Raw genomic sequence first — 14,427 nt, forward strand, 5'->3', positions numbered from 1 at the left:
CTAGAGCAAACTGCTCTAAGGAGAAATAATTTAGGTTGACTGAAAAGAATTGGTACATAGGGTTCCCAGATAAGCCAAACACACTTGCTTTCCAGCCCTAGTGAGATTACAAGAGGTTTGAGTTCCTTTTGGGAAAAAATAATGTAGCCAAAAACTGCCCACCCCTCCCTACACGTGTCTTTAAAGAATGCATTACTAAATGTACTACGTAAAGAGGCTCAGCCTCTTCTCGCACCAGCAGGAATTGTTCTTTCAGCTTTTCATGCGTTGCTTCCAAAGATTATCTCAAGATGGGAGGGAAAATCCCATCTGAGCGTTGTCCTTTCAAGAGTGGCTGGGAGGATCCAGCAAAGCAAACAGCAAACTTTGAGTTGCAGCGCGCCCTCCGCTGGGTTTTATCCGTTTCAAATGCTGTTGGTGTAGCGTGTTTCAAATCCTCTGCATTATAAACTTCTTCTGCCTCCTTGGCACAGGCCTTGGGAGCTGAGTGACTGGCCCAGTTCTTGCTAAAAGGCAGTGACAAAATTTCTGGCTGTTTCCCCAGTACAACTGCTCCTGACTGCTGAACTCCAGAGCCTTGCAGCAGGACGCCTGCTGCTGAATGCTGGAAATGCTCTGAGCTAATAAAAAACTTGGGTTTGACCTACTGTTAGTTTGCAGTATTCACAATTTTAAACCTTTCTAGCTGTGGTTTTGGCCAGTTTGGGAGTGTCTGTCTTGTACACCCTCCCAGCCAGAATGCCCTAACTACAACGTCCGCATGCAGCTAATGCCCCTGGAGCCCACAGGCCCGAGCAGCTCAGGTATTTGGGCTACAACAGTGGGGAAACAGTCTGAGGTGGGAGCAAAAAGAGTTGCAAAAAGCCCTGCACTTGTCTGGAAAGGAGCTTCAATTGGCTTAATTTCTTTTTTTTGATGTTGGCCCATTCTGTGGCGCTCGGTGTACCCACGCAGACTGGCACGCACCAGGACCCCAGAATGAGCTCAGTCTAGGGCGTGAGGCTGTGTCAGGATTTCGGAGGGTTGGGGCTGACTGGATGAATTCAGCCCTGTTTGTCTGGGTCTGCGGTGCAAGCGCAAGCTGTACTTGGAAAATGTGACCCTCCTTGGGCTGTCAAATGGGAGATCTTGGGTAAAATGAACTTCCGCGAGGATGGCCAGGAGCAGGCTTTTGACGGTGCCTTGAGACTGCGCTTGCAAGTTTGCATGCCTTGAGCATGATGCTTTTGCAGCTGGTACACACAGCAGGCTCCACAGCTGCCTTCCCTTTAAGAAGCAGCAATTTGGCCTGGTCTTGTATCCATTAATTAGCCACGTTTGGCACATGGGGTCTGGGAAGGACGGAGCCGTGCCGCCGCGCTGCAGCTAGCCCTCCGCCGCTCCCAGCAGCCCCCTCCTCCTCTGAGCCCCCGGGGCGGCAGCCGGCTGCAGCGGCCGGCCCTGGTCCCCCTGGGGGACCCTTCTCACGCATGGGGGGATTAAACCTGAGAGGCTGCTGCGCTTTGGGAAGACTGTGTCAACAGGCGTGTCATTGCCCTGCAGCGCGGGACGAGCCTGGTGTTGCTGGTGTGGTCTGGAGGGGGAAAGCGGGGACCGCAGGGACCGCAAAGCCCAGGTAGCACTGGGGGCTCTGCTTGGCTGGTGGCCACGCTGCGGTGGCTCTAAGGCGGCAGCCGCGGGGCATCCAAGGCACGGTGCTGTTGGAGGTGTTTGCAGGCAGTGTGTGGCTTTCTGCTGTCCGACCCCTTCTGGTCCTGTCCGAAATACTGGGGGCATAAGAGGAAACCGCAGTTCTGAAGCGACTGTCACAAGAATGACTTTCAGCTCTCTCACTGCTGACTGGTCAGTTTGGGACCGGACACAACAGTAAATGGAATTTTAGCATCCCAAAGTGGTAAGTAGCAATTTTTAACGCCTAGTGAAAAGCCATAGAAAGAATTAAATGAACCAGAGAAGGCCTGGATCCACACGCTGTGTGGATCCAGACACCCCAGTCACCACCATTCCTGGAGCCTTGGGCTGTGATCCTTCACTGAAGGCAGAAACCTCCCTGTCAACTAGTTGGGATTATGAAAGGCTAGTAGTTTGTGGGGTGCTTGGACTTACGGTTCTGGTTAGGCTCATCTTGTCAACAAATAGGCACATTTTGAACAGTAGGACGCCTGCCTTTCAAGCTGAAAAGCTCAGCAGTTACACTGGGGCTGGGGAAGCGAGTACATCACACGGGAGCTTGGGGAATCCGGGATGAAAAGGCTCGGGCAAGACGAGGAGCGTGTGTCAGCACCTCCACGCTGCAGAGGGGATCTCTGCACAACTGGAAAAGATCACGAGGAGCCCCGGTGCCACAGGCTGGGACCGGGGCTGAGCCTGAGAGATGGGGGCTTGTGAGGGTCGGTGGCCATGGGGTCTGTGAGGGTCGGTGGCCATGGGGTCTGGCTGCGCAGCGGCAGGGCAGCCCTGCTCCGCACCCCTCCTGTAAAGCCTGCTCAGCTCCAGGCGTCGTCGCTGGGAAGGCATTTCATCTTGTTTCAGTTTGTGGTGTGACATACGGCTTCTGTGGGGTGATACTTCTCTGTAAAGGAAAAGGGTATTTCTCTAAATGTTATATTTGTATAGTAAGGAAAAAGAACATGGAATTTTTTTCCTTTCTTAGAAAACATTGTTGCGTTGCGGAGGTAGCATGAGTGGCCTCATCTGTCTCTCTCTGCTTGCAGCTCTTGTTTATCACGTTGATAAAAGATAGGCTTGGTAAATCCTTGTGAGAGAATGACTATGGCCTGCTAGTCTTTCATTCATCCTCAGAGTGTAGCTAAACTTTCCACAGATTTTTAAAACAACGGCATTTAATCTCTAGCGCAGTTAAAAGGCTTATGTGTTCCTACTCCAGAAGTGAGACGCATCGGCAGTGGTTCTTATTTATTTTATTTTTTTGCCCCAGCTTGAACACTGAGTAGTCAAAAGAAAAGTTCTCCTTTTAATATTCTGCAGGACTGAATCGCTTCAGTGAAAGCCAAGGCTGTTGTGCAGTTACTGATGCATAACTCTGCTTTTTTTCCTGTTAGTCTGTCCTCTGGCTAGGGGGATCTCACCTGCATAAGACTGTTAGGGTTTTTTCTGAATATTGACAAGCACCGATTGGTTGATTAATCAAAGTCCTTAACCAATCAATGGGCAGAGGTTTGCATAATGATGTGATTATTTCTGAAAAACTGTGCCTATTGGAATAGCAAACCTTTCTATTTTGATTTGCTTCTATAATGCCTCTACTTTAACTGCCTCTGTTGCTCACATTTTCAAAGTACAATGAAGATGCTTCCTAATCTCCTATATCTTTCCTTTTTTTCTGTGGCCTGTGTGGGGAAAAAAGAAGTTACAAGCAATAAAATTTAAATAGCTTGCACACAGAAAAGGGGAAAAAATGTGGAAAAAATAAAGGAGAAAGAAAATGTGTTGCATTTTTGTTTGTTTGTTTTTCCCAAAGCTAAAAGTGTGATCTGAAGCTCATATTCCTCTCTTCCCTCCAGGACTGTTTGCATGATTTTCCTTGCGTTGTTGATACTGTACCAGTTCTGACCCCTCACTAGTATCTTTTCATTATTGGAGAGGAACTGGCTTTTGGATCTGTATGAATGTAAACTGAAGTCAGAAAAAGGAAGGTGACTGCAGGGAAAGATGAATGGAAAGGGAAAGAATGTTTTTCTAGATTTGGGGTTTGTAACTTCAGTTCAATTTGCAGTAAGTTCACTGTTTGTGTGTGTGTGGTTTTCCGCTCCTCTGCCCCTTACTATAAGGCATGGTAATAACAACCAGGTATATTTTTATGGACAGCAGCTTGAAAATGTGCCTACTTTGTTCTTTTATTTCTGTTTTGTAAAATAATGGGGAATTTGACCTGCATGGTAATGTGTCGTTTCATGGGGTAATGGGTCGGAAGATGCAAAGCTAGAATGCAATGGGCATTAAGCAGTATGTCCGAAGGCCAGTGTTCACAGCTCTTAGGTCAGAATCCAAATTATGCAGTAAAACAGTATTACACACCTCCTGATTTTGGACCCTTTGGGGTATCCATTTGCAGCTTTTCTTCTCATCCAAAAGGGTAAGGGAAGCTGAAAACTTTCTTTGGCTTCTGATTCTGGTATTTAGCTAAGCTAGACTTTGTTTAGTCATTCTTGTCCCTGTAAAGATGGGATGTGTGAATCACAGCTTGAAATGATTGCTGCTTCCATTTTCAAGGCCTTGAATGTGCAAGGCAGTGATGGAGCAGACATCTTGGTTCTGTCCTGCCTTCGTACATCTTCTAGAAATAAGACGTGATTCTCTGTGTTTGACAAGACACATCTGCACTGATTTTAATGGAGTGTAATTTGAAACTAGTTTAGTTAAACCAGGGCAGATGGCTGCAGGACTGTGTGTAATTTCTTCAGTGCAAGGTTGTGGTGCTGCTGCAAGATTATTAATCTGGTTTTAGGACACCTCATAGCAAAAAAAGATAATACTGTTGTCATATAAATCTCAGTGTTGAACAAGTACAAATTAATTCTGCCCATTAAAATGTGTAATGACAAAGAATCCAAAAATCTGTCTTAGAAGACTTTGTCAGGTAAGGTATTGTCTGGCTTACTGCACAGCATAAAGATTGTATTTTATATTTTGGATTATTAAGCATTAGCTAAAATTATGTAGTCATGCCTGATCCCAATCAGGCTTGTTCTGACAGGTGATCAGATATTATGTAAAGCTCGTATCAATGAAAATGGAACCAGAGCCATGAAAATTTGCAAGGGCTTGACTAAATTGATTTAATGTAATCAAGACCTGGTTATCTGTAGACAAGGTTTTTATTTACTGCTTTAATACACTTATTTTACATACAGCATCTATGCCCCTTTCATGTTTCTTTGCAGTAGTTTGGCAAGCAAGAATAGAAATTGGAATGGCTGCCAAAATGGAAAGTTTAGCCTAAAAATCTGAAACAGAATGAGAAAACTGTCTTCAAATTTGTTTTCTCAATTATTCATACTGCAAGCTTTATTTTATAAGATATTTTAATTCAGTCTGAGAATAAACATGTGACCTATCTCACCAGGACCTTAGATTGAACTGCAGAACTCCCCCTACCCAGTTAGCTCTCGTTGCACATCGTCAACCAAGACATTTCTGATGGGCAAAAAAAAGAAAAGATGCTATGGGAAGTGTTCTGTGTTTTCAACCAACCTTGCTCATGATGAACAGGTTGAATGGGAAGTCTGCAGGCTGGAAAGCACATCTGTTTAAAACATGTGTTGAGTTTTCTTTCTTTATTTATGTTAACAGTGAGCAGATTTGTGGAAATCATGTTTTCTTCACAATCTGTTTGCTAAATTAGGACACAAACCCGAGAACACTTGTGCATGAGAGTAATTTTCTATAAATGAGTAGTGTCACTGAGTTCAGTAAGAGCAGTCACGCACAGAATTAAGCACATGCATGAGAGTTTGCAGAAATTTGGCAAATATGTTGTCATCATGAACAGATTGCCCAGCTTTGCTTCTAATGCAGCTATAAATTCTTGGCTTGGTCCTATCTTGAGTAGCCCTCGTTGTATGAGCCATAAGCTATTCTATTGTGCTAAGCCTAACTGAGGATATTTCTTTTATTTTGTCATAGCAACAAGAGCAAGATCCCACAAATCTATACATCTCAAATTTACCCGTTTCCATGGATGAGCAGGAACTGGAGAATATGCTGAAACCCTTTGGACATGTCATTTCCACCAGAATATTAAGAGATGCTAATGGAGTCAGCAGAGGAGTCGGCTTTGCCAGGTGAAACCTTTACTCTTTTTTGATTCGTGCACATTTTTTGGCTTTGGTCCTTTGCAAATGCTGTCTGTTACGTAACTCTGAAGCCTCATAGCTATGGAAAATGCCGAGCAGCACCTTTATCAGATTGTGTGTCTGGTCTTTCCGCCGAGCGGAAGAATACTAATGCAGAAGGATGTTCATTTCATTGCTGTAAAAAGTAGTTCATTGTATGTATGTGTACGTAAATAAAAATCACTAGGAATAGTGAGCTATCCATGCAGTATCAAGCTTGTATAATAATAAATGTCCTACAGCCAAAAGCACACACTTGGTGAAAAAACAGTTTAAATGTTTAGCAAAGATTTTGCAACAGGAAAAAGTAAATTTAGCAGTTGGAAGAGAAAGGGGAGGAACTATAACTGAAGAAACATGGCTTCCTTGAAAGCTGCAGGGTACTCAAGCCTGTGAGAACAGCTTAAGAAGAAATATTTGCATATAACAAGCCCTGTTGGAATAGTCAGATATTTTAGACAGAATGGGCAACGTATTATTACCATGTAGTTCATTGTCAGTACAGATAGACAAGTTTCCATGTTTACCCTCAGGGAATATTTACATAGATTCTCTTCAGCTTGAAACATTTTTAAATCAAATAGTTTTCTTTCGAAAAACCAATGAATAGAAAGCTATATATAGAAAGGTATTGAAAAAGCAAATAAGAGAAATTTGCAATTGTGCTGTAAATTGGTCTTCTGCTTCAAAAGAAAAGGAAAAAAAATCCCAAATCATTGTTTCTACAGAATATTCATAACATCGTGCTTTGTAGAGGAGGCAAAATGACTTAGTCATCTTTTGAATTTCTTTGAAATACACCACATCTTGGTATATCATGGCGCTTCTGTAACTGTCATAACACCACTGAGTGAAATGGGGTACTGTATGATAAAAAGGTAGCTTGCAAGATAAGTGGCATTGTAGTGTTACCTTTGTCCTTGATGTGAAAGATCATAATGCGCGAAGAATGTTAAGATAATATTGTCTGAATTCAAATGGAAAAAGGCAACACATTTATGCTGAAAGATGACACACTGTTCCTTATGCATTCTTGCAGATAATAACATGAATTTTTCTAGCTCACTAAATATAGATTACTGTAACTCACAGATAAACTTGCATTTTAAAAAATTGACTTTGTTTGTGGAAATGTATTTAATTATGTAACATATTTCAAGAAACCTTTAGTGATCTAACATGAAGGTCGTGTAATTCACCATGCAAACGACAGAGGGGTAAAACCTTTGCTCCATCAAAGCGTACAACAGATCTCCCATTGACTTGAATGAGGCCAGAGTTAATCCAGAAATTTAGAACCGTAGTTGAATGCTGACTCTCGTCTTTGCAGAATTATCAATACAAGCTTTAATCACATGACCACCTGACCTTCTTTTTGTAATAAAGTGCTATTTAGTATCTTTTTCCTGCATGTCAATCCAAATAGATGAGTTTGATTAGCTTTACTTGTAGTCATTAAGGTTTTGTTCTAGTTTACCTACAGTGTGAGCACACGCTGAGCAGGTCCAGCTAGGGGATGTCAGCTGTATTTCAGTCCAGATAAGATTTCAGAAGTTCACATCGGCAACCCGTGTGGCCATCCTGGCTATTATACCTTCCGACCTGGGGCCTTTGTTCACAGGATATCTTGCCTGCTTGTGGAAATGCCCCATGCTGTTTAGCATAGCTCTTAACCAAGCCACCGAAGCACCAGAGAAAAAGTTAACTTTGCATACGCTAAAATGATGCTGCATCCAGCAATTTTGAAATTTGATGTTTCAAAGTTATTAATTAAGCGCTATGATGATTAAAAGTCACTTTTTGATTCTGCCCAATTATGTGAATAGTCAATCTCAAAATAAGTATATTCAAAAAGCAATCGGAAGTAAGGACTTACGGCAGACAGCTATTGTCAGATTTTTCTCCTAAAAGGGTGTGATTAGCAGTTTCACAGTACTGCAGGTGGCTACTTAATCATTTATAACCCAGGTAACTTCAAATGTTTTTGGATCAAAATTATCTGAGTAATGTCTGGCCACATTAGAGTTCAGCCTCTTTTAAAGTATGCACGTACAAAGCTAGCTCTCTTTTGTAAGCTGTGAAAGTATTTCCTCTCTTTTGCGTCCCTCAAAAGCAACTGAACAGATTTTCCCAAAACTTTCCAGAGCATTTCACTGTGGCTTGAGCCCAACTGTGCCTAGGTACACCCCAGAGGAGATTTTGGGGAGGAGACTTATGAGCAAGGGGCCAGAGAAGGGAAGCTTTAGACTCCGACTGTGGCTCTACAGAAGTCCATCCAGTTGAAAGGGAATTGCCGTAACCTCTGGACACCCACCTCTGCCTCACCCCTTGCCCGTGCTTTGTACTTCAAAGCTGCTGCTACCTGGCTCCAGGCTCTCTGTAGGAGCTGGCATTCTGCAGGGCTTGTGTTGCTGTTGTCGTTTGGCAGCGTGGGTTTCTGCTGACACCGACAAGCAGAAGCTGGGACTGAACTCAACCTATCGTATAGCAGAGAGAGAAATTAGGAGGAGGAGGGGGAATAAATACTTACTAGATGTAAGGAATTGGAAAAAAGAGACGGTGCGGATGAGAAACTTTGAGTTCAGTCTATCATAAGATTGCATGTCAAAAGAGGGAATGACGCAGTGTTGCCCTCACACAGGATTTCATCACAAGACTTAAAATCGTAGGTGTTTCTCTTAAATCCCTGCTGTTGAGAGTCACCTAATGACTTCAGCATCTGATCTTTCATTTAAAAAGTGTAAGTGGATTCCTCAGAGCTTAGAACAAAAGCATAGTCCTTCATTGTCAAAAAAAAAGCAAAGGAAAAAAAGCCACAGAAACTTGACTTGAAGACTTTTTTGAGATATAATTTTAAAGCTAATCTCTTATGACTTGAGTTTTGCAAACAGGACGTTACCAGTGTTGCTGGTGAGAGTAAAAAGCAGATCAGAGGTAGTGAGTAAGTGAGAACGTCTTTGAGGGAGGCTGGAATTACTGGATAGCAGAAGGTACTAAGAGCATGAAGGGAAATATTTAACTTCATCCTGAAGGTTTGTTGTCACTTGTGAAGAGGTAACTGTATGTGCTGGAAGACCTGGCTTTCTGTAGGCCAATGAAGGGTGAGTTCCAGATGTTAAGGTGAGAGAAGATAAAGAAGTAATACAATCAAAGTGGAGCCAAAGCAGCAGTGCTGTTTTTCTAAATGAAAGGGGGAATATTTAGAGGGAGATTTCTGAGGATCAGTGATGATGCTGCTTTGGAGGCAGAGAAGTGTCAGCAGCACCAGGGAATAGAGAACATCCAGGCGGTTTAAGGATGCATTTGTGAAGACGGGAAATGCTTTGTTCTTCCTTATTCAAGGGTTTAATTGAAGGCAGTTGAAAAGGTGCTATAAATTTAGCTTGAACAAATCCATCACCTGGGACGGTAGTGCAGGTCTATTATGCAGCCTCTATATTATGAGGAACATTCCTACTTTCAGTCGGAAGAATGATCTGTCACATCCTGCATCTTACACAGGAAATCGCTTTATGATGGGATATCTCAGATGAAACTGGAAATCCCAAACATGCCCCAAAGACTTTGTATGATATCTGTAAAGTATTCCAATGCCTGTGGTGATAAATGTCCTATGAAATGCCTCCCTGGAAGGGGCTCACAGCATCACTGCAGGGTGCTGGGGAGGTCTGTGGGAGAATGTATCTCTGAGACCCTCACATTTCTATCTGGCATTGCAATCTACACCAAATTTTGGTAGACTCAGTACATCCCTAAGAAAATTGCCAGGCATGGAGCTGCACTTTCAGGGAGAAGCAAACTCCAGAGAGGGACAGGTGGGGCAGGATCCCGGGACAAATATCAGTGGGACTCCATAACATGAAAATGGATATGAAGCCCTTAAAGGTGAAGAGGGAGGAACAAGGAAAGTTAGGAGCCATCAGATAATTTGGCTGAGCAATTTTCATAATCCAAGCCCAAACCCAAGGTACTGTGAGTTTAATAGAAGACCTCCTTGGGACGTGGAAAAGGAGGCAAGGAGGTATTGGGATATACCTTGGGGAGGGACTTACTGATACTACTGAATCAATGAAATAAAAATGGCATTTTATAACCCCACGGTAAAATACCATTCAAGTATTATTTAAGTATCCTCCCTATAGAGAAAGTAATGTTAATGATAACATACATGCATGTACCACACTCAGCTGAACAGTGGAGCAAGTGTTTTATAGGTCCTTTTAAATGATAAAGTGCAAAGAAAGAGTTAGGAACCACTAACTTTTTTATTTTGTTTGCTGTCTTGTAACTTAAAACGACCTTGCAAGATTCACCCCCCGAGCGACATTTTACAACGAAGTCATAAGCCTCTGATAACAGAAATTTATGATGGAAATGCTGACAGTCAGACAGTCAAGTATTGCACTGCTGGCGGGCACCAGTATAATACTTAACCTGAGACTGTGAAGACAGTAGCATAAATCAGCCTGGGTCTAGGTGGAAATGACTGTGTGTTCATACTATTCTTTTCCAGTAACATGAGAAAATTTGTCCAACACAAACTGTCATAAAAGAATGTTATGATGCTGTTCCCAGCAAACGACCAAAGTCCAGAGGTTCTCAATTAGCTGTTTCTATCATCTCAGAGCAAAAGGATATAGTGAGGAGATACTTCCATCCCTTTGTGACAGAGCTGGGGGGTCTGTAGCGGGGCATTTACCCATTTTGTTGTTGGGAGTTTGGGCTTCATCCTTGTCTTTCCCCTACATTGTTCTTCTGGAAGAGCTTTCAATGGGATGCTTTTCTCTGCCTGCGTATGTTTTTTATTAAACTTATCTCCTGCTTGTCTGTGGTTTATATGTCTTAAATTTAGTCTTTGGAAACAGTATTCGACTCAGCAACTGAAAGGGAGCAACAGAAAATGGGAAACAAGATTTTGAGCCCCTGCAGGATCATTATTCTATTTATAGAAGTTTTGCATGGATTTCAGTAGACATGGATGTGCTCCAGTTTCCACTGAAGCAAAACGAGAGAGCCAAGCCTTTAATTTCTATGTTCTTTTCCTCAAAGGAAGCTGTGCATCTTTCAGGGTTTTTCAGGATAATGTAGGTGTCATTTAGTTATATTGGATTTCTTCTGAAACAAAGAGGTTTCTCTATGGAGAGCACTGTAGCTCTGTGCAGAGATACTCACTCAAGGCAGCTCAAAACAGTCACCTTGGCATAATGGGTCATGCGGTGAGGTATAGTATGGACCATATCCTGTCCTCACTAGAGTGGATTCTGCAGATTTTGTATACTCATCTGAGATAGTAAACAACCTCCTGTTGTTCGTGCAAACAGGACTGAATATGAAGAACATACAGGCAAGACATGTGGGGAAAAGATATAATTTATGAGCGATGAGGAGAACTTGTCAAAATTAATATCTCTTCCTAGGCTGTAAATGACAAAGGGAACAATTTTTCCAGCATAAAATGGATTCAAACCAAAAAGCACAAACATCTTGAAGCTATCTCTTACCAGCTGAAAAGTACGGGACATAAGATACCCAAGTCAGTTACAAGAGAGAAAAAAATCACAAGTTGCAGTCGTTTCAGGGTCTTAGAATGCCTGGAATTAAATTAGCAAAATGAATTAAAGAAATTAGTGAACGTGTTGCTGTAGAAGGATGAAGAGTAGAACATAAGGAGGTACTAAGAAACCTCATACTAATCAAAGCTATTTTGTAGCTTTAGAGTATTTGAGACCTGAAGATCATTTTCCCTGACCTCTTTTATATCACAGGCAGTTGAAGTACTCCCAGTTACCTAATATTGAGATAATACTTGTCTTTTACTAAAATACAACTTTCAGAAGTGATTTGAAGACATCAACCAGAGAAAAAAGCCACCTCTTTTATATCTAATGTGTGCCAGCGGATCATTTTCCTTGCAGTTAAATGTTTCTGCCTAATTTCTCTTTCAAATTTATCTGGTTCTTGTCACAACTCCAGTGTATATTCTAACTATGAACTCCGGTGTATATTCTAACTATGGCTTCAGTTCTTTGGACTGCTCTGCTGTATAATATTGCTACTACCTACCTACTTCCATCTTTGCAAAATGCCTTAAATAGTAAAGAAACATTGCCCCCCAAGATTTATTATTCCTGCTCTTATAAATGTAAGAAAACAACAATATTCATATGCTGATCATAACATAAACGTGGTAGTAACAATTTAGTCTTTAAATATTTATTCTGGATATAATAAAAAAATAGTCCTGATTCTCATTTACATTATTATTATTATTAAGCAAAGTGGCTATAGGGTATATGTAAACCAAACCCACATTTTACCACTATGTGGTAATTACATGGTACTGAATATTTCTCATGTAATAATTATGTAATCATCATGTTATTCCTTGTATATAAATTTTATTAAGTTGTTTCTTGACACTGCATCAATCTTTAAAATAAGCATGTGTAAGAGCTTTAGTCTTAAAAGAAATTCCTTTTCCTTTTTTTTTTTTTAATGGTAAATGTTCCCTATTACTTATAACAACACATAATGACTACTTTGGAGCAACTATGGTTTGTAGAGAGAGTAATATACATTTTTTAAATTATCTAAAATAAATATTTAATAGCAAGAAATGAACATCAAATTATTTGGTTGTGACACTTGCTTAAGCACCTCCATTTTTTGTTCTTTTACTAATCGTACTGAAACGACTTAAATTTGCTAACTATGGCTAGAAAAAAAATCATTAAAATAGTCTTCCTTTCAGATTTTTTTAAATTCACTTCCTTTCCAATTGGATATAATATAGAGGGTCTAGTTACTCATATTGTATTTGGGAACTTTACAACTTAGTTTCCAGAACCTGGAGATATATAGACAAAGGTGAAGCCTGGCTGTAGCCTAATCAACCATCTCTTGCACTGCAGTAGCACTTGTCGGTTCCCAACCTCGTTTTTCTGGGAGCTTTCCAAACCATAGACAAATCCAGTCTCTGACATCAAGAGGTTAAAGTCTTAGATAATTTAAGATGAAATTAAATAAAGGTGGTGCAACAGAACAAATGGAAGTATGAGTCGTGAGAGGGTAAAAAGCACAAAATGACTTGGGTTCCTAGACTAATTAGGTGTTCAATGAGGAGTTCTGAATAAGAAACATTTTTGTTTTATTTTTCTAGCTTATAAAAATAAGAAGAAAGAGTTTTGGTAGCTTTTGTCCCAGTTTCATTTTATGCAGAGCCACGCAGGCCGAAAAGGAACAGCAAAGGGGAACACGGCAGCCGGGCAGAAGTTAGCGCTTGTTGCGGCAAACCAGAAACCGCCCCATCAGACCCACGGCTGGTCTGCCCCAGACAGTGCTCTGTGTCTGATACACAGAAAGAAAGTTCAAGAAAGCAAACTGCAGACATCGTGAAATAAACGGCCTGTAAGAAAACATTATTTGCCTTGTCATTCTGAGTCTCTGAAGATATATTGCAGGATTCTCACTCATTAATCTCATTGGAATACATATGGAATTACCTGGCACTACTTGGGAAAAATCCACCTGTGAACTTAACTCTGCTCTTTTAAATTTCACACTCTTCCGGTAGCTCAAATGCCTTGAAACAAACGGTACGGTTCCCACCCTTCATGCAAAACCCTGCTGCACATTTGACTGCAGAGGAAAAGCACAAGCAAGGAATTTCACATCAGTCACAGAATCACAGAATCGTTTAAGCTGGAAAACACCTTGAAGATCATCAAGTCCAACCGTTAACCTAGCATGGCCAAGTCCACCACTAAACCATGTCCCTAAGCACCACAGCTACACGTCTTTAAAACACCTCCAGGCATGGTGACGCAACCACTTCCCTGGGCAGCCTGTTCCAATGCCTGACAACCCTTTTGGTGAAGAAATTTTTCCTAATATCCAACCTAAACCTCCCCTGGCACAACTTGAGGCCATTTCCTCTTGTCCTATCACTTGTTACCTGGGAGAAGAGACCGACCCCCACCTCTCTACAACCTCCTTTCAGGTAGTTGTAGAGAGCAATAAGGTCTCCCCTCAGCCTCCTTTTCTCCAGGCTAAACAACCCCAGTTCCCTCAGCCGCTCCTCACAGGACTTGTGCTCCAGACCCTTCACCAGCTTCGTTGCCCTTCTCTGGACACGCTCCAGCACCTCAATGTCTCTCTTGTAGTGGGGGGCCCAAAACTGAACGCAGCATTCGAGGTGCGGCCTCACCAGTGCCGAGTACAGGGGCACGATCACACTAGGGAAGTCCCTGGCCACACTATTTCTGGCCGATCACTTCCCGATCACTTCCCTGGCCACACTATTTCTGATACCGTACCTTTAAAAATATCATAAGAATCTGTCCTATGGCTTTGATAATTTTTTTTCTGTAGTGCATTTCCTGATGCAAAATTATACTCAGATGCATTATAGTTATCTCCAAATTGCATTTAAACATGAATTATTGCCTAAGATCCTCTTGGGAGCAGCACCAAAAACATACTGTTGAAGTGAATTTGAAAATGATACTTTGTGAATGATCTGATCAGAAGCAAATTTCTGTTACCATGTGAAGCTGATGTCCTCCCCTTTCCA

At 41.7% G+C, this 14,427-nt stretch overlaps 1 protein-coding gene across 7 annotated transcripts in view; it reads left to right on the forward strand.

The window, feature by feature from the left end:
- RBMS3 (RNA binding motif single stranded interacting protein 3) overlaps positions 1–14,427 on the forward strand; it is a 723,228-nt gene that overhangs the window by 562,578 nt on the left and 146,223 nt on the right. For all 7 annotated transcript variants that reach the window (XM_075493193.1, XM_075493195.1, XM_075493194.1 and 4 more), the window contains one exon: positions 5,647–5,804. In XM_075493193.1, the coding sequence (XP_075349308.1) occupies positions 5,647–5,804 (158 nt within the window). The remainder of the gene's footprint in view (positions 1–5,646; positions 5,805–14,427) is intronic.

This window comes from Mycteria americana, chromosome 2, assembly GCF_035582795.1.
Source record: "Mycteria americana isolate JAX WOST 10 ecotype Jacksonville Zoo and Gardens chromosome 2, USCA_MyAme_1.0, whole genome shotgun sequence".
NCBI classification, from domain to species: Eukaryota; Metazoa; Chordata; class Aves; order Ciconiiformes; family Ciconiidae; genus Mycteria; species Mycteria americana.